The sequence below is a fragment of the Ranitomeya imitator genome, chromosome 7, assembly GCF_032444005.1.
Source record: "Ranitomeya imitator isolate aRanImi1 chromosome 7, aRanImi1.pri, whole genome shotgun sequence".
Taxonomy (NCBI): domain Eukaryota; kingdom Metazoa; phylum Chordata; class Amphibia; order Anura; family Dendrobatidae; genus Ranitomeya; species Ranitomeya imitator.
This window is the reverse complement of record NC_091288.1, coordinates 12,935,018-12,955,851: the sequence shown is the minus strand read 5'-3', so window position 1 is coordinate 12,955,851 and position 20,834 is coordinate 12,935,018. Positions and strand designations below refer to the sequence as shown.

Here is a 20,834-nt window from a genome sequence, read left to right as displayed (position 1 = left end):
TCTGCTGGTGCAGTCACTGTGTACATACATTACATTACTGATCCTGAGTTACATCCTGTATTATACCCCAGAGCTGCACTCACTATTCTGCTGGTGCAGTCACTGTGTACATACATTACATTACTGATCCTGAGTTACATCCTGTATTATACCCCAGAGCTGCACTCACTATTCTGCTGGTGCAGTCACTGTGTACATACATTACATTACTGATCCTGAGTTACATCCTGTATTATACCCCAGAGCTGCACTCACTATTCTGCTGGTGCAGTCACTGTGTACATACATTACTGATCCTCAGTTACATCCTGTATTATACTCCAGAGCTGCACTCACAATTCTGCTGGTGCAGTCACTGTGTACATACATTACATTACTGATCCTCAGTTACCTCCTGTATTATACTCCAGAGCTGCACTCACTATTCTGCAGCTTTAGAGATAAAGTTTAGCAGCATTCCCACTCTCTATAGAGCAGTACATTTTGGTACATTTTGGTTTCTGACAAGTTTTGTGATGTTTCCAATGGTAAAGTTGTGAATGCAGCTCTGGAGTACACTGAAGGTTGTGGAGTTTGCTTCTTTCTTTACTCGTTTTTCTTTATTGATGAACATTTTCCAGCTCTTTCTACTGAAAGGAAACAAAAACCAGATGCGGCTCTTCACTGGCTTCCTGTATAATATCTCTCCCCTCCCCCCTCCCATGCTCTGACATTATATTGTGTAGGGTGGGCTCTCCTGGATGACATTGTGGTGTAGGGTGGGCTCTCCTGGATGACATTGGTGTAGGGTGGGCTCTCCTGGATGACATTGTGGTGTAGGGTGGGCTCTCCTGGGTGACATTGTGGTGTAGGGTGGGCTCTCCTGGATGACATTGTGGTGTAGGGTGGGCTCTCCTGGATGACATTGTGGTGTAGGGTGGGCTCTCCTGGGTGACATTGTGGTGTAGGGTGGGCTCTCCTGGATGACATTGTGGTGTAGGGTGGGCTCTCCTGGATGACATTGTGGTGTAGGGTGGGCTCTCCTGGGTGACATTGTGGTGTAGGGTGGGCTCTCCTGGGTGACATTGTGGTGTCGGGTGGGCTCTCCTGGATGACATTGTGGTGTAGGGTGGGCTCTCCTGGATGACATTTGTGTAGGGTGGGCTCTCCTGGATGACATTGTGGTGTAGGGTGGGCTCTCCTGGATGACATTTGTATAGGGTGGGCTCTCCTGGATGACATTGTGGTGTCGGGTGGGCTCTCCTGGATGACATTGTGGTGTAGGGTGGGCTCTCCTGGATGACATTGTGGTGTAGGGTGGGCTCTCCTGGGTGACATTGTGGTGTAGGGTGGGCTCTCCTGGATGACATTATGTGGTGTAGGGTGGGCTCTCCTGGGTGACATTGTGGTGTCGGGTGGGCTCTCCTGGATGACATTGTGGTGTAGGGTGGGCTCTCCTGGATGACATTTGTGTAGGGTGGGGTCTCCTGGATGACATTGTGGTGTAGGGTGGGCTCTCCTGGATGACATTTGTGTAGGGTGGGCTCTCCTGGATGACATTGTGGTGTCGGGTGGGCTCTCCTGGATGACATTATGTGGTGTAGGGTGGGCTCTCCTGGATGACATTGGTGTAGGGTGGGCTCTCCTGGATGACATTATGTGGTGTAGGGTGGGCTCTCCTGGATGACATTGGTGTAGGGTGGGCTCTCCTGGATGACATTGTGGTGTAGGGTGGGCTCTCCTGGATGACATTGTGGTGTAGGGTGGGCTCTCCTGGGTGACATTGTGGTGTCGGGTGGGCTCTCCTGGATGACATTGTGGTGTAGGGTGGGCTCTCCTGGATGACATTGTGGTGTAGGGTGGGCTCTCCTGGGTGACATTGTGGTGTCGGGTGGGCTCTCCTGGAAGACATTATGTGGTGTAGGGTGGGCTCTCCTGGATGACATTATGAGCCCCATTCTTATTACCAGTGACAGATATTTAACCATTTCACGTTCATCTCTTTCTGACTTCTGAGCTTGTTCTTGTTTTCTTCTACATTCACATCCAAACTAAAGACCAATCTCCTGCCCGTCCTGGTTTGTATCTGCCTCGTTATATCCCGGAGCATTCAGACGGATTCTGCGCTTTGGATGTGAATGGAGACGACACCTACACGTCACTCAGGAAGGTTACCAGTTACCGGGTGACGTCCGCGGGTCAGAACATCCACACCCAGACTGTGCTGTCTGGAGGGAACGTCCGCGCTGTCAGTCCTGATATCATCTGTGCTGCCGAGATAATGAGCGTTATTGTCCCCTTACTGTCAATGCCGATCATTGTTCCAACATACCGAGATTATTGTCATTCGCTGTTCCCCCCATAACAGTGCGTCATCCACAGATCCCCATAATAGTGCGTCATCCACAGATCCCCATAACAGTGCGTCATCCACAGATCCCCCATAACAGTGCGTCATCCACAGATCCCCCATAACAGTGCGTCATCCACAGATCCCCCATAACAGTGCGTCATCCACAGATCCCCCATAACAGTGCGTCATCCACAGATCCCCCATAACAGTGCGTCATCCACAGATCCCCCATAACAGTGCGTCATCCACAGATCCCCCATAACAGTGCGTCATCCACAGATCCCCCATAACAGTGCGTCATCCACAGATCCCCCATAACAGTGCGTCATCCACAGATCCCCCATAACAGTGCGTCATCCACAGATCCCCCATAACAGTGCGTCATCCACAGATCCCCCATAACAGTGCGTCATCCACAGATCCCCCATAACAGTGCGTCATCCACAGATCCCCCATAACAGTGCGTCATCACAGTGCGCCATCCACAGATTCCCCATAACAGATCCCCATAACAGTGCGCCATCCACAGATTCCCCATAACAGATCCCCCATAACAGTGCGTCATCCACAGATTCCCCATAACAGATCCCCCATAACAGTGCGTCATCCACAGATCCCCACAAGTGTATCCCCCTCAGATCCCACATAACTACGCATCCTCCGCAGATCCCCCCCCATAACAGTGGGTCATCAGGCAAGTGATTCCCCCATAACGGTGCGTCCTCTGCAGGTGACAGTGGTGTGTGTCAGCCTCTGTCTTGTTGTTTTGTAGCTTAGTTCCTTTTGTTCTTTCCTTGCTACATTGTATCTTTGCTGTTCTCTTGTTCCTGTGATTCCGCTCATTTACATAGAGGAGGAGTTTCCTACTAATAAAAATCCAGTAATCTAAAAATAATTGCTGGACACCGACCCCTCCCGCGTTCTCCTATTCTTGTACATATTGCAACAGAGAAGTTGGTGACAAATCTGGCGTTACATCCACGTGATGGTGACGCCCGGACATCGCTCATTGCACTGACAACAAGCAGAGATCCTGGAACTAGTGAGGAAATGAATCAAGAAAAAAAAATGCATCCAAAGCAGGGGTCGTATAAGGAACAAACACCTTGTTAAAGGGGTTGTACAGGATTAAAAACAATATGGGTGATTTATTTTGAAAATAGCGCCACCACTGTCCACAGGATGTGTGTAGTATTGCAGCTACGCCCCATTCATTTAAGTGAAGCCTCTGCATCAGAAATGACCATGGATAGGTGATAGATGAGGCGGCATTTTTTGGAAGAAAGGAGCAGTGATATTTTACTCCTGTAGAACTTTTTCAATACTTAGGCTGTGTGCACACGATGCAGATTTAGTGCAGATCTTCAGCGTTTTTTTTCTGCAGCAGAAACGCTGCAGATCCGCACTGTGATTTACACTACAATGTAAATCAATGTGAAAAAAAAGCTGTGCTAATGGTGCGGAAAAATCTGCGCAGAAACGCTGCAGATTTCAAAGAAGTGCATGTCACTTCTTTTGTGCAGTTCTGCAGCGTTTCTGCACCCCTCCATAATAGAAATCCGCAGTGGTAAAACTGCATAAAATCCGCATCAATTCCGCACAAAAAACGCACTAAAACCGCAGTAAATCCGCAGCTGCAGATTCTGCCAGGAGATGTGGATTTTGTGCAGAAAATTCTGCACCTCTTTTCCTACGTGTGCACATAGCCTTAGATTTTTGAGATTTGTAACTTCCTTTGAAATGACCGTGATCTCCTGTGGGTGTGACGTAAATGGCGTAATTTGGGAAAACCCCTTTCATTTCCTCCTTTGAAATGGTGAAGGCTTCCTCAATACACTCTCGTCCGCCAGCAGGCACGATGTGGTTGGGGGTCTCTCCGCTTCCTGCTGCTCATTCACATGATGCTTGTATCTGCAGCTCAGATCGTGATACCGCTGTGTATCCACCGAGCGGAGGCATCGCTGCCCTGTCCGCGCCTCATAATTTAAAAAAAAAAAAATAATATATTTAATTTTTTTTTCCCTTTTTTGTTTTGAGAAAATAAATGAATTTTTATTAACATTTTTCACTGGAAGTGGATGCATTCAAAAAATCCTAAGGTGCTTGGCGCCACATTTGCTTGGAGTTTATTTTCCCTTTGAACGCGCCTGATAATGGCAGCGTGGAGGGGACCTTGTATATGTCTGCACTACAAGCACATGTTTATCAATATTCAGAACTTGTCCTGGATTTATTTTCTCTTCCTCCGGTGGTCCTTGTGGAAGGAGAGCACCTCCCTGCAGCCCAGCGGTCAGAGAGCTTATCATAGTTGTTTAATGCTTACTCACTAGGTGGCTTAAGTAGGCAGCGTGGGCAGGGGTCCCATCCATGATGTGGTCCGAGGTTCCTTCCCTGGTTTGGTTCACGTGGGCCATGTGGGCGGGGGTCCCTTTCTTGCATTGGCTTTGGTCCCGTTCATGGCATGGTCCGAGGTCCCATCCCTGGCATGGTCCACGTGGGCAGGGGTCCCGTCCCTAGCATGGTCCGAGGTCCCATCCGTGGTTTGGTTCTCGTGGGCTTTGTCCCATTCCTGGCATGGTCCGAGGTCCCGTCCCTGGTTTGGTTTGCGTGGTCCGAGATCCTGTCCCTGGTATGATTCGCGTGGACCGAGGTCCCATCCCTGGTTTGGTTCGCGTGGTCCAAGGTCCTGTCCCTGGTTTGGTTCACATGGTCCGAGGTCCCGTCCCCGGCATGGGCTTTGGTCCCTTTCCTGGCCTGGTCCGAGGTCTCGCCCTTGGCTTGGTCCGCAGTCCTGTACCTGGCGGGGGCCATATGGGCAGCGTCACGGTGCTTCTTAGTGGCCTTAGTGGACATAGAGATCCCCCTGATGGCCCTGCATGTAATGGATCGCTCATCTGGTGCATTCATTTTCTGAGCCCATCACAATGTTTTGGGTTTTTTTTTTTTTTTTTAGATTTCATAAGATAATATGAGGCTGAGTGATTGTCAGTAATATCAACCTGTAGGGAAATGTTAAATGTGGCTTATATTATTGGCCGAGGGATTAGATAGTATATTGGTCTAATGATGGAAGTGCTAAGCAAGGTGAGCTGCTTTGTTGGGTGGGGTTGGGGGGGTGGGATTGAAGGGGAATGTTTGAAGGGGGGGAAAAAAGCTTTGTATTGAAAATAAGAATGTAACATGTCATTTATCTTGTTGTTCTTAATAAAAATTTATTTGAATAAAAAAAAAAAAAAAAATATATCACCCTGTAGGGAAATGGCTCAGTATATGAGCCCATGGCGGGCCCTGTGCCCCCGGGGCCCGGTGTGAGCACTGCCCCTATATCTGCTCTGCCTGCGCAGGCTCCGCGTCTCGCCCGTCCTGCCTGGGTGCCACCATCTGGACTCTCGGTGCTCAGATTTTCATGGGATTGTGGCTCAGTGTAATCTGTGACCGCGGTCAGGGCTCGTGCCGCTCTGTGGTGCTGACTCCTGTCATTAACCCCCGCAGGCGGATTATATAGAACGTCTCCATAACGAGCCTGAGCCTGGTGCTGGGCCACAGGTACGGGCACCGAGCAACATGACTGCACTATTGAGGAGCAGCGTCAGGAAGAGGACGAGCGGCCCAGAAGCCCACTGGGAATATTCAGATGTCTTTCTATAAATGAAGGCAGCGGGGCCGTCTGGGCCGACCGCATACGATCTATAGACCCTGGTGGGTATACGGGTGTAGGCGCAGGGGTCCGACCACAGGAGGAAGTGGGCGATGATATATGGAGGTAGAATACGACATTTCCCCTCCTAGAGGAAGATTTACCTGGGGCTCTTCCACCTTTTAGCCCAATCTGAGGGGATGCCCCAACAAGATTCGGATAGTAGTAGATGCCGGACAGGAGGACCAGGGGACGGCGCGGAGGACCAGGGGACGGCGCGGAGGACCAGGGGACGGCGCGGAGGACCAGGGGACGGCGCTGTCTTTACCACCGAGAGAATTCACGGTGCAGACATGTCAGACTGCTCACTTTATAATATTGTACACCCATTTGTATTTTTTAACCGGAGGCAAAAGTAAATGTTCTGTGTGTCGCCAATGTGGATACTATAATACTGGGGTCTTGTGGCAGAGCGGCTCTCGAGTCTCCTCTGCACCCACTGTAACTATGTCCGGGCTCTCTAACCTTCGCCCCTCACTTTGATTACGGGTATAAAAAGTGTAAAAACTGAACATTGGTTCTTAGTAATGGATGCAGACGGTACTGAGTCATATGCGGTGTAGGCGATTCCTCTCTTCAGTCATTAGCTGCTCAGCGTCTGTCATTTGGTTTCTGCCTATGCAGAGTGCAGCAGCCCATGACAAACTCCTAACGAATGCTGCGCTCTGCATTGGCAGATCACTGCGCCGCTCTTCACATAAGCTGCACCTTCTGGAGCCGCTCATAGGAGAGTGGGGTGAGGACAACATGTCGGCCCCCCATAGACTTTGGTGCCCGGGGAGCCGCCCCTGTGTCCTCCCCATGTACAACGCCACTAAGCACACTCAACCTTCGTCTTCGAGATCTTGGGGTTTCCAGACTGGGTGTGAATTGTCCCATGCAGCGGGATGGGAAGCCGCTGAGTGGGCCGGTGCCGCAAGTAACAAGTAAGAGTGTGACGTGTCGCCCCTGTGTGTGGCCAGAATAGGGGTCTTCCTCCGTACTTGTGCAGTGCGACTCAGTCCACCTCCTGTCCCTGTTGCCCCCATGTGCATTCGGTGAAGCTGGGGTCCATGACTGGGTGGGGAGGGGAAGCTCCTGGACGGACAACTGCAGCACTGTGGTGCTCGTCACAAAAGGGAACGACAGTTTCCCCCGATATTTAGGGGTTCACTCCTGGACGCTACACGACTCTTAATTCCAGTAACTAAGGGGGTCCCAGCTCAGTGGTCTACATAGATGACACCTTCACATGACGCCCCACCTTGGGACAACAGTTCACCATTTACTTGTGGGGTCCCAGCTCAGTGGTCTACATAGATGACACCTTCACATGACGCCCCACCTTGGGACAACAGTTCACTATTTACTTGTGGGGTCCCCTAGCCCCCCATTAGATCCTTCCTACATTTTGGGTGCCGGTGGTCTCACACTGACCTCTTATACCCAGAATAATGTGAAATTGAGCTGAATAATTCATGTTTCCTTTTCTTCCTTTTAGGATTTTTGGGTTTTGACCAGCAGCCATGTCCTATCCCAATGCCCCCCCACCATACGATGATCGAGACCCTTTAAATTACCCTGGTGGGTACAATCAGCCTGGTGGATACCCTCCACCTGCCGGATACCCTCCCAGCAATTACCCACAGCCTGGGGGCTATCCTCCTCCATACGGACAGCCTGGTGGATTCTACCCACAGCCTCAGCCCGGGGGATATCCTCAGCCGGGGGGTTATCCAGAACCAGGACATAATGAGCCCCCCAAGCCGGTGATGCCGATGCTCCCCAACATTCCTATGAACCCCGGTAAGTGCCAGACGCCGTGAGATGTTTCCTCCTCGAGGGCTGTTTCTTCTTGGCCCAGATCGCGGTGTTTTGGGCTCATTAGGGCAGATGGGCCGCGGCGGCCGCCATTGCTGGTGACCTGTTATTAATCTTCATGTTCCCGCAGGCGATTCCGACATCTACAACACCTCTGGGGACGGGCAGTTCGGCTCTTGGGACGACAAAGCCGTGCGACACGCGTTCATCCGTAAGGTGAGTCCTCAGAAACGCCAGGCCTAACTTACTGTATTGGACCAGTAATGCGGGGGAGGGGTGTGATCGTCTGACGATCGCTTGAAACTGGCGCCGAACGTCAAAGAATTAGATCCTACAAGAGTAAAGCAAAGACTTTCCTGTAGATAATAAACTAGGCGTCCATCGCTCAACCTCGGGTAAAATCAAAACTACCGTTTTGTGTTTACAGCTCCTCAGCAGACCTATGTGTCTCCATGATAACAGACTACAAACACACCCTGTGTAGTCTGATCCTGCTGTCATGCTTAACTGCGGTGTACTGGTTCTGAAGAAGAGGAGAGAGGAACACATGCAGGGTCTGACTACACAGGGTGTGTTTTGTAGTCTGTTACCATGGAAACACATGACTTTGCACAGAAGAGCTGTATGGAAAACGAGGGAACATTTTTGATGAAGAATATTTGTAAAGTTGGCAGGTGTTTTTGTCTTTTTAGGTGCATTAGAGCAATAAAATAAACTTGGTTGCAAAAGTATTCATATCCTTTAATTTTTAAAAGAAGTCAGTGATTTGTCTCTGCAGCTCGGTCTCGGCTCGGGGGTCCGCAGGGTACAGAGGGGATGGTAGTTACAGTATTGCCGCGCTCACATTGTTGACCTCGTGTTCTTGTTTTTCAGGTTTACGCCATCATATCGCTGCAGTTATTGGTCACGGTGGCGATCATCGCAGTCTTCACCTTTGTGTAGGTTTCATCTCCTGTCCAGGGAATAGTTTGTCTCACTGTAGGACGGTATTCACACGCAGGATTGTCAGCGATGACTGCGGACGCAGATTCACCACTGATCTGATGGATTGTATTAGGCGCCGTTCACACCGGGGAATTATGGGGTCAGGAAGCGGTGATATTGTCTGTCACAATATATGGCGGCATTATAAGAAGCTGCTGCAGATCTTCCCTCTGACTGACCGCCGTGTGTCTCCTGCAGGGAACCGGTCTACACCTTTGTGAGGAAGAATCCGGCCGTGTATTATGCATCCTAGTGAGTATGCACCGCGCGGCCTGCCCGCCATACCCGGAGCTCTGCCCAGTGTGTGACTGTTGTCTCCTACTTCACAGCGCCGTCTTCCTTGTTACCTACCTGGTTCTTGCCTGCTGTCAGGGACCGAGGTAAGTCTCCTATACTCCAGAGCTGCGCTCACTATTCTGCTGGTGCAGTCACTGTGTACATACATTACATTACTGATCCTGAGTTACCTCCTGTATTATACCCCAGAGCTGCACTCACTATTCTGCTGGTGCAGTCACTGTGTACATACATTACATTACTGATCCTGAGTTACATCCTGTATTATACTCCAGAGCTGCGCTCACTATTCTGCTGGTGCAGTCACTGTGTACATACATTACTGATCCTGAGTTACCTCCTGTATTATACTCCAGAGCTGCACTCACTATTCTGCTGGTGCAGTCACTGTGTACATACATTACTGATCCTGAGTTACCTCCTGTTTTATACTCCAGAGCTGCACTCACTATTCTGCTGGTGCAGTCACTGGGTACATAAATTACATTACTGATCCTGAGTTACCTCCTGTTTTATACTCCAGAGCTGCACTCACTATTCTGCTGGTGCAGTCACTGGGTACATACATTACATTACTGATCCTGAGTTACATCCAGTATTATACTCCAGAGCTGCACTCACTATTCTGCTGGTGCAGTCACTGTGTACATACATTACATTACTGATCCTGAGTTACATCCTGTATTATACTCCAGAGCTGCACTCACTATTCTGCTGGTGCAGTCACTGTGTACTTACATTACATTACTGATCCCGAGTTACCTCCTGTATTATACCCCAGAGCTGCACTCACTATTCTGCTGGTGCAGTCACTGTGTACATACATTATATTACTGATCCTGAGTTACATCCTATATTATACTCCAGAGCTGCACTCACTATTCTGCTGGTGCAGTCACTGTGTACATACATTACATTACTGATCCTGAGTTACATCCTGTATTATACCCCAGAGCTGCACTCACTATTCTGCTGGTGCAGTCACTGTGTACATACATTACATTACTGATCCTGAGTTACCTCCTGTATTATACCCCAGAGCTGCACTCACTATTCTGCTGGTGCAGTCACTGTGTACATACATTACATTACTGATCCTGAGTTATATCCTGTATTATACCCCAGAGCTGCACTCACTATTCTGCTGGTGCAGTCACTGTGTACATACATTACATTACTGATCCTGAGTTACATCCTGTATTATACTCCAGAGCTGCGCTCACTATTCTGCTGGTGTAGTCACTGTGTACATACATTACATTACTGATCCTGAGTTACATTCTGTATTATACTCCAGAGCTGCGCTCACTATTCTGCTGGTGCAGTCACTGTGTACATACATTACATTACTGATCCTGAGTTACATCCTGTATTATACTCCAGAGCTGCACTCACTATTCTGCTGGTGCAGTCACTGTGTACATACATTACATTACTGATCCTGAGTTATATCCTGTATTATACTCCAGAGCTGCACTCACTATTCTGCTAGTTGCAGGTAGAAACAGCCAGCAACATATTGTCGGTCATCTCCATCCATTAGGAGGGCTGTCAGTATTTCCTACAGTAGAGGACTGTACAGACCTGGGCTTATAGATTTCAGCTCTGGAGTTTGTCGTATTCACCCAGTGATGACACGCTGCGGTTGTCAGCGCTTCTCTGATTGTTGCTCTTTGTCGGTTGCAGGAGGCGCTTCCCCTGGAACGTGATTCTTCTGAGTGTATTTGTGAGTACGACGTCGCTCTTTGTGGTTATGGAGGTGGAGTTGTGGCATCAGGGGCCACGAATTCACCGCGGGGCCCCACAGTGATGGTGGTAGTTCTGGCGTCCCTCTGTCCCCTCTTGATGTTGTGCATGTTATTTGCCCCCTTCCCCCCTCATCTTGCCCCCAATGCCCCGTTACTTGCTGCAGCGTTTGGGTGATGCCTCTTTTCTCTCCGCAGACGCTCGCCATGTCCTTTATGACTGGAACAATCGCAAGGTCAGTACCGTGTCCCCCCGGGCTGTGGATGATTTCATCTGTTTGTAATATCTTCTGCTTTTCTGTTGTTCTCGGGGTTTGTCTAAATAAAGTTAGTACAGAGCGAGTGATGTCATCAGAGCCAATGACATCATCAGCCTAAGCGATAGGACTAATAAAAGATTCCATAAGGATATTTCTCCCAGAGGAATACACTGAGCAGGAGAATGGATGAGTGGTGGATCCCACGCCGTTACTGTCTGACATCACAGCTATCCTTCTGTAACTCCACCCTTAGTATGACATCATCATATAACCCCACCCCCTGTATGACATCACGTCTCATCATATAACCGCACCCCCTGTATGACATCACGTCTCATCCTATAACCCCACCCCCTGTATGACATCACGTCTCATCATATAACCCCACCCCCTGTATGACATCTCATCATATAACCCCACCCCCTGTATGACATCTCACCATATAACCCCACCCCCTGTATGACATGACATCTCATCATATATCCCCACCCTCTATATGACATCACCAGTATTCCCCCTATAACCCCACTCCATATATGAGATTATCATTCCTCCTATAACTCCACCCCTTATGACATCACCAGTTCACTTCATATAACCCCGCCCCCTCATTATCTTCTACCCTTTACACAATGTGTCTTATATAAATGAAGGGTCTCTGTTTCTTCTTATCTGCTGAGGCATGAATATTATCTGTTGTTCTCTGTTATCAGCCACATAAGGACATGACCTGTAATCACTGCGTTATCATCTAAGCTACGGAAGCTGTGATGTGAATAGTGTATGACTGATCCTGTCTGAGCCCCCGATACGATGGGGGTCTCTGTAGTTACTGATGTGACGGTGAAGAAGGCCCCACAGTAACCGCAGCCGCCACCGAGCGCACGCAGAGGAGCGTGCACAGACGAGCGCTGCTGAGACGAGCGCTGCTGAGACGAGCGCTGCTGAGACGAGCGCTGCTGAGACGAGCGCTGCTGAGACGAGCGCTGCTGAGACGAGCGCTGCTGAGACGAGCGCTGCTGAGACGAGCGCTGCTGAGTGCGGTCAGGAGATGGATCACACGTCTGCACTCATTGTAACCCTATAGGCCTGGATGGAAAACCTCCATGCTTTACACTGCAGGCTATTCAGACTGGAAAATTGGGTAGAACCAGTTAATGGGGCGCATCCATATAATGGCGAAATAAGAGGTTTAATCATCAGAATTGTTTTTCCTTTAGTTTCTACAGTTCAAAAGCCGTGCTGATCTGCCTGGGGATCACTGCGATCGTCACCATCGCCGTCACCGTCTTCTGCTTCCAGACCAAGGTACAGCGCCGTCACCCCCGATTTCTTCTACCATCAGGACTTGGTTTTTTATGGGACAATTGGAACTTTTAAATAATAAAGTTTATTTTACCAAATAATGTGCTGGAAAAACAGGATCAAAAAATCCAAGTGCAGCGAAAAGCTGAAAACTGAAAAACAAAAGACGTCTTGTTCTTCAGCTCCTCACTGCACTTGGATTTTTTTTATTGGTGATATATATATATATACACTTTATATTTTCTTATATTGATAGATAAAAGGAAATCTGAACTTTGCAAAAAAAAAAAAAAAAGGTAAATACGATATAAATAGTTTTATCACCATTTTCTGAGATCCATCACTTTTTTTTGTTTTATCGTATAGGGGCTCGTTTTTGAGCGTCTAGCTGTAGTTTTTATTGGTAACATTTTACATATGATGTTTTCTTCGCTTTGTATTGTGATTTATTTTTATTTTTTTTAAGAGAAGTGCAAAGATGGAAAAATGTAAATTTCTGTTTTTTCAATGTTTTTTTATGACGGGTAAAATTGGTTTTGTTAAATTTCTCTTCTCCTGGAAGGTCCCTTTAAGTCGGCCATACTCGTATTTGGACACTAGGCTTGGCTTTGACTTGGTTTTCCTTTGTCTTCTGACAGGTGGACTTCACCTCCTGCGCCGGACTGTTCTCCGTGCTGGGAATCGTCCTCTTCGTCACCGGCATCGTGACCGCCATTGTCCTGGCATTTAAATATGTGAGTATATAAAATGTAACTATGGTAGAAATAGGGCGCGGCTCTGGCTGTCGTCATCCCTGGGATCTATCGGCTGCTCGACTTTTGTAATCCGCTCTGGGATCCACTGATTGCTCCCTGGGGGCTTCCCCGGAGCAGTAGGGTAGATACTCCCCGGATCACATAGGCAGGATGTACGTACAAACAGGAAACACATCGGGGTCATGAACGGACACAAGGTTTAGACAAGACAATGAAATCTAAAGTAAATGAAAGAAGAAAAAAAAAATCTATAAAAAAAGCTGCACAAGACTCTATATGATGGGCGCCACCTGCTGGCCAGACCAGGAACTGCTGTGAAAAGTTTACAAAAAGAAACATAAAATGGAAAAACAAGATCATTTTTTTTTTCTTCTCACAAATTCTTTGAATGCAATATTAAACGTTTCCTATGAGAATTTTTTTAAAAAATACCCACAAATAAATAAATACAAAAATTAAAAAAAAAATAAAATCTTTTAAGGGGTGCATCACCCAGATTTTAACTCTTATTAACCACTAGCAAGAGTGCGGCAATTCTTTAACCTCTGGTTTTCTGCTTTTGCTGCTGCAAGGTTATCCCTATTAGCATCTTAATTTATTTAAAGGGGAACATACCTCTTTATATCAGATCATTTTACCTCCCTGATATTCTACTTTTAAGATGCGATCCTCTGGCCGCAGCAGGTAGAGTAGTGGTGCAGATGGTGGGAGTTGTAGTACCAGACTGTCTATGTTGTAGGTGACCATTAGCTGCTCATGTGTCTCCTTTTCTCTTGCAGGTATATTGGCTACATATGTTGTACGCGGCTATTGGGGCTGTTGTTTTTACTCTGGTTAGTATATTTTTATGTGACTTTTTTTTTTTTTTTTGCATGTTTGGATTATGCGGTTTGTTCTTTAGCGATTCTGACACCTCTTCTCTTCACCCTTATGTATGTGATCTCATAAAGGCTATCAGGAATTAGACAAACATGGCTGCCCTTCTCCGAAAAACAGCACCGCCCCTGTCTACTGGTTGTATCTGGTATTGCAGATCGGCTCCACTGAATTGACGGTTTCAGAGCTGCAATACCACGCACAACCTGCAGTCCAGGGGGCGCTGTTTTTGGAGACCGGAAACAATTGTTCTCTTACCCTTTTAAGAGCCTACATGACACAGAGATTTCCCTACTTAGATTTTAGAAACTATGGCGGGTCACAAAATATTTAACAGTGGGGGTCCGAGTACTGAGACCCTCGGTAATCGCTAAAACTAAGCCGGAGGGAATAATTTTCTTGCCGTTAATCCCCCTCCACTTTGTCTGTGACAGTTCCTGGCCTACGACACCCAACTGGTGATCGGAAACCGGAAGCACACGATTAACCCCGAGGAGTACGTCTACGGCGCCATGAAGATCTACACCGACATCGTCTACATATTCATCAACCTGCTGCAGATAGTGGGGAGCAGGACGTAGAAGACCCCCGGCCCCGAGTGGACGCACCACGTCTGGGCAGTGTCTGCAGTCTGCTCACAACTCTATATCCAGCACGATTAGTGCCGGGACGCTCACGTTACCTAGGACTTTCCTGCATTGTCCCTTCACAGACGCCCAATTTCATAGTGTTTCCTATTTTTGTAGGGTAACGTTTCTCATTGTGGAGACCACCACAAGTCAGACAATGCCCCCCGGGGGGGGAAAAAACAGTCTCTAGTGCCACCTACTGGAGGCAATATGCGACACTTTCTCAGAAAATGGTAAGACCGCTGAGAAAAGTGACACCCCCCCCCCCTTCATTGCCTTTGAGTGGAAGATTGTAGATAAACCCCTGGTTATCAGATGGGAATGGGGGGAGACAAAGGGTTTCCTATATGTAAAGGGTTAAATGCCATCTTTTTAATGCATTTTTTTTTTTACAAATTGGTGCAAATAGAAGCGTTTTGCACTTTAGCGCCCCCCGCTGGTTGTGATCCGCCGTCCTCCGGTCTTCTCGTCTGCTGTATAGGTCAAGCATTACTGATGTATATTCACATATATGTTACGTGCCATTTCTTCTGTATCACTGTATCATATTAAACCTGATTAGTCGTGGACATCGATGCCCCCGTTATCACCGCCCGAGTCACAAGAAGACTGATACATTGTATCAAACACAAAGTAACAAACAGTGTGGTCAATGCAGACAACGTAGAGGAACAAAGTGTATTGTTCTCTGTTATCAGCTGTTCCAGGCTGTCTGTGCTGCCGGTCTTGAAAGATTAAAGGGAACTATTCAGAAAGAAATGACCTAGTTTTTTTTTTTTAAAGTGATTTTGTTATATATTTTTTTTTTTTTGTTAAATGAATTTTTTTTTAATATTCTTGGCAATAATTTTTTACATCTTTATTAAAAATAAAAATAGAAATCCTGCAATTTTCACATTGGACAAGTTAGAGTCCACGTTTCTGTTATTTTTAGGAAATGCACGTGTACATTAGCAGCAATGAACAGATTGCATCCTGATCTTTTGTATTGAAGCATCTAATGAGTGTGTGCAAAGCCTTTGTTCAGGAAGGAGGAGGAGGGGAGTTGTGAAAACACAGGATCTACCAATCACCATTGATACCTGCTGTGTATAGTGGTATTTTGCCTGCAGTGTCATCCTGCCTCTGCTGATAGAGACTTCTGAAAATCCTTCCAGAAAGGTGATGCGCTTAGTTATGGCTGGCAGACCCATAGACAATGAATGGAGTGGAAGTGCGCTTAGTTATGGCCGGCAGATCCATAGACAATGAATGGAGCTGAGGTGCGCTTAGTTATGTCCGGCAGACCCATAGAAAATGAATGCTGCAGAGGTGCGCTTAATTATTGATGGCAGACCCATAGACAATGAATGGAGTGGAGGTGCGCTTAGTTATAGCCAGCAGACCCATAAACAATGAATGTAGCGGAGGTGCGCTTAGTTATGGCTGGCAGACCCATAGACAATGAATGTAGCGGAGGTGCGCTTAGTTATGGCTGGCAGACCCATAGACAATGAATGGAGCGGAGGTGCGCTTAGTTATAGCCAGCAAACCCATAGACAATGAATGGAGCGGAGGTGCGCTTAGTTATGGCTGGCAGACAAGCGTAGGTGCACTAAGTATTTTCAGCAGTCCCAACTTCCGCTCCATACATTGTCTATGGGACTGCCAGAAATAATTGAGCGCACCTTCACCCTATTCAGGATGGGGCTGCAGAACCACAATGTCAGGATCCTTGGGGGTCCCAGGGTCCGGACCCTCAGCAAACAGCAAGTTATTTCCTATCCTTTGAATGATTTGTAACCCTTTAAGACTTGGCTTCAGGATCAATATTGAACATTCCGGAAAACGGACGTTTCGTACAATAAGCGCTGGAGAAGCGAGATATATTGCGTCGCGCGTCTCTTCGGCTTTTCATGCTCCAGAAAATGTGCGCACGTAGCAATTGCAAAATGAGAAAAACTGTAAAAAAAAAAAGTGACAAACGCTGAGTGAACGTGCTGCAGATATCGCTCACAGGCAGGGTGGCGTCGCAGGAGGATGGGAGTTATACCGGGCGCGGAGAGGATCACTTGGAAATGAAGATGGCTTTTATAATGCTCTGAATTGTAGCCTGCGGTTTTTTGGCAGCTGCTGCGGTGTCCCCCGTGCTTTACACTGCAGGTGCGCATGTTCATAGCAGCTGCTGGGTAGATGGAGACCGTCAGCATGGAAAGAAGACGTCAGCATGGAAAGAAGACTCTACTGGAGCTCGGACAGAAAGTTTATAAAGTACAAAAGACCAAACCAGAAGGGAGAAGGAAAATTGTCTTTCTAGAACAGCAGGGCGACTAACAATATGGCCACCCCTTTAATTAACCTTTTCCCTCCAATATGGCGGCATTAAAGCACTTGCATGAAGGTATAGCCTGTGGATAAATCCGGAGTCGGGAGCCGCAGAGTGGTACAAATACCAAACTTTCCATAAGTTAATAATACATGTGACTATAGGAAACTTTGTAATATATCTTAGCACAGAAATCTGCCCTTTTCTCCATTTATGAGCCACTTTTCCTTCTCCTGAATTTGTAATTCACCTTGAAAAACTGCTGCAATCTACAAGTGCAACTGCTTGCTCACTGAGGGATCAGGTTACAGCTGTCAATTGAAATATAAGTGGACAAGAGGGGAAGAGCAGAGAGGTACAGGCAGGAACACAAACAAACAGGGCTGCCACTTTGTAGTGTTTTATAACATAAATCCTGGATTCACAGCTCTACTATAATATGCTGTTGCTTTCCAATGTTATACCCTAGTGCTGGATTTACAGCAATACAGGTCAGTGCTGCTCCATAATGTACTATAGGCTGCAACTTTCTAGTAAATGTTTAATTCCGTTCCAATCATAGCTTCTCATCATTCCTCTGGATTCATTTGCTTTACACTTTCCTCCATGCTACACTTTTTCTAGTAAATGCTATATCTCACCCCAGTGCTGCATTCACAGCTACACTGTTTAGTACTTTTGGATTGTGTCCTTCATGCTGCAGCTTTCTAGTGTTATATCTCACTGCAGAACTAGATTCACAGCTACACAGCTCAGTAATGCTGTATAAGGCTGGAGTCACACTCAGCGTAAGACAATACGGTCCGTATATTACGGCCGTAATACGCTGAAAAGTCCCCAAAATAGTGGTCTGTAGCTCCTCCGTAGGCAGGGTGTGTCAGCGTATTTTGCGCATGGCATCCTCCGTATGTAATCCGTACTGCGTGTTTTTCTCGCAGGCTTGCAAAACCGACATACGGCTATACAAGGGATCCATGTGTAAAAAAAAAAACAACAACATATATACTGTCTATATATATATATCAGTGAGACACATATATGTATATATATTATTACTTCATACAGTGCTAGATAGCTTTAAAGCCGGTAATTCAATTACCGGCTTTTGCTTTCTCCTTCCTAAACCCGACATAATATGAGACATGATTACATACAGTAAACCATCTCATATCCCCATTTTTTTGCATATTCCACACTACTAATGTTAGTAGTGTATATGCAAAATTTGGCCGTTCTATTAAATTAAGGGGTTAAATTGCGGAAAAATTGGCGTGGGCTCCCACGCAATTTTCTTCGCCAGAGTAGTAAAGCCAGTGACTGAGGGCAGATATTAATAGCCTGGAGAGGGTCCATGGTTATTGACCCCCCCCGGCTAAAAATATCTGCCCCCAGCCACCCCAGAAAAGGCACATCTGGAAGATGCGCCTATTCTGGCACTTGGCCACTCTCTTCCCATTCCCGTGTAGCGGTGGGATATGGGGTAATGAAGGGTTAATGTCACCTTGCTATTGTAAGGTGACATTAAGCCAAATTAATAATGGAGAGGCGTCAATTATGACACCTATCCATTATTAATCCAATATTAGTAAAGGGTTAAAAAAAAAACATTATTAAAAATTATTTTAATGAAATAAAAACAAAGGTTGTTGTAATAATTTATTATTCGCTCAATCCTTCTGAAGACCCTCGCTCTGCAACAAAGTAAAAGTAATAAACCAACAATATACATACCTTCCGAAGATCTGTAAGGTCCCGCGATGTAAATCCATCTGAAGGGGTTAAAATATTTTGCAGCCACGAGCTTTGCTAATGCAGCGCTGCTCCTTGCTGCAAAACCCCGGAGAATGAAGGTAAAGTAGGTCAATGACCTATATTTACCTTCATTTGCGGTGAGGCGCCCTCTGCTGGCTGTTCCTGGAGCGTGGGAACTTTCCTAGAAAGCTCCCAGGCTCGAGTTCATATGAGGACAACCAGCAGAGGGCACCTCTTATGAACTCGAGCCTGGGAGCTTTCTAGGAACTTTCCCACGCTCCAGGAACAGCCAGCAGAGGGCAATATTTTATTTCATGTGATTTTAAGATAAGACACAATGTGCGTTGTCTCTCCAGCTTTGTTTGATTCAGTGTTAATGTATAGAGTCCTTCATGCTGCCGATTTATAGGGTGATAGCTCATTGCAGAGCTGGATTCACAGATGCACTGCTCAGTTCCGCTGTATTATGTCCCCTTTTTATTTAACCAATATTTTTAATTCATGAAAAAAGAAAAAGTTTAATATTCCGTGCAGTTGCACTCACACCTCAAACAAAATGAGATCAAAGACACAAACATATCCAGAAAACTCCAATATGGGGGATTTATTTCTGGATATGAAAAGAAAAATATATATAAAATGTATCCGGCAGAAGAAAACGACTCCCGGTCTGTTCACCATGTGTTCCCGATCTTGGCCAGCAGAGGGTGCAGTGGCAGCAGTTACGCCGGTCTGGTGAACCTCTCACTGGTGTATTCCCCCTTGTTAGCGTCCCTCATTCTCTGCCGCGCTTTCATCTGGACCACGCGCCTCTTGTCAACTTTGTTCTTTGCGAATAGGAAAAGCAGGATGCCAGACGGGAAGCCGATCACCCTGCGGGAGAAATAAGATTATCATATCCGGGCCGCGGTAAAGGCGAACATTGCTGCACCCCAACACCGTTACTTGATTAACCCTTAGGCTGTGTGCACACGTTGCAGATTTTCCGCTATAAAAACGTGATAAAACCACAAAAAAAACCGCTCACATTAAGCATCCTATTAAAACAATGCAAACCGCATTTTTTTTGCACATGCTGAGTTTTTTTTCCTGAGCGGAAACGCATTCCGGAAAAAAACGCGGCATGTTCATTAATTTCGTGGAATCGCGGGGATTCCGCACACATAGGAATGCATTGATCCGCTTACTTCCCGAATGTGGCTATGCCCACCATGCGGGAAGTAAGCGGATCATGTGCGGATGGTACCCAGGGTGGAGGAGAGGAGACTCCTCCATGGACTGGACACCATACAATTGTTAAAAAAAAAGAATTAAAATAAAAAATCGTGATATTCTCACCTTCCGGCGTCCCCGGCAGTCTTCCCGCCTCTCAGCGGTGCACGTGGCGGCGGCTTCCGTTCCCAGGGATGCTGTGTGCAAAGGACCTGGGAAGCCGCCGTGTGCACCGCTGAGGAGATCGGGACGTCGGAAGGTGAGAATAACCATTTTTTTTCCTTCTTTTATTATATTTAACAGTAGATCTTTTTACTATTGATGCTGCATAGGCCGCATCAATAGTAAAACGTTGGTCACACTTGTCAAACACTATGTTTGACAAGTGTGACCAACCTGTCAATCAGTTTTCCAAGCAATGCTACAGATCACTTGCAAAACGCTAGTGTTTAGCGGGAATACGCATGTCAATTCCTCATGCGATATACCCACGGCAGGAGTTGCAGAATTACCGAGGAAATTTCCGCTGCAATTCTGCAACGTGTGCACTTAGTCTTATTATCCTCTCCAGAGAGCTGTAAAATGTGGATGGGGTCCGGGCAGGTGCATACCCCATCCCAGAATGACGTCTACGCTGAACTCAGACCCCCAGGAACCCAATGGTGCTTTATATGATCTACAGGAATTTTACAGAGAGGGTCTCAGACATGGCATTGTAAGAGTTAAGCTGGACTTCCCCCGTAAGGGCATGCAGGCAGCCTTGTTCAATGATATACTACTGATGTAAAACTGATGAAAGGGGATATTATACCCCAGAGCTGCGCTCACTATTCTGCTGGTGCAGTCACTGTGTACATACATTACATTACTGATCCTGAGTTACAT

The 20,834-nt window shown here is 46.9% G+C and overlaps 1 protein-coding gene across 2 annotated transcripts in view; it reads left to right on the top strand.

Annotated features, from left to right (window-relative positions):
- Positions 1-15,249, top strand: part of TMBIM1 (transmembrane BAX inhibitor motif containing 1) — a 46,902-nt gene extending 31,653 nt beyond the window's left edge. Inside the window, exons 1-12 of one of the 2 annotated variants that reach the window (XM_069732714.1) lie at positions 5,825-6,031; positions 7,510-7,814; positions 7,960-8,045; positions 8,703-8,767; positions 9,012-9,065; positions 9,143-9,193; positions 10,797-10,836; positions 11,054-11,091; positions 12,336-12,423; positions 13,059-13,154; positions 13,955-14,008; positions 14,486-15,249. In XM_069732714.1, the coding sequence (XP_069588815.1) occupies positions 7,535-7,814; positions 7,960-8,045; positions 8,703-8,767; positions 9,012-9,065; positions 9,143-9,193; positions 10,797-10,836; positions 11,054-11,091; positions 12,336-12,423; positions 13,059-13,154; positions 13,955-14,008; positions 14,486-14,632 (999 nt within the window). In that variant the 5' untranslated portion in view covers positions 5,825-6,031; positions 7,510-7,534 and the 3' untranslated portion in view covers positions 14,633-15,249. Of the gene's footprint in view, positions 1-5,824; positions 6,032-7,509; positions 7,815-7,959; positions 8,046-8,702; positions 8,768-9,011; positions 9,066-9,142; positions 9,194-10,796; positions 10,837-11,053; positions 11,092-12,335; positions 12,424-13,058; positions 13,155-13,954; positions 14,009-14,485 lie in introns of those variants that run through there. The other variant, XM_069732713.1, reaches the window with a different exon arrangement.
- Positions 15,250-20,834: the final 5,585 nt, after the last annotated feature.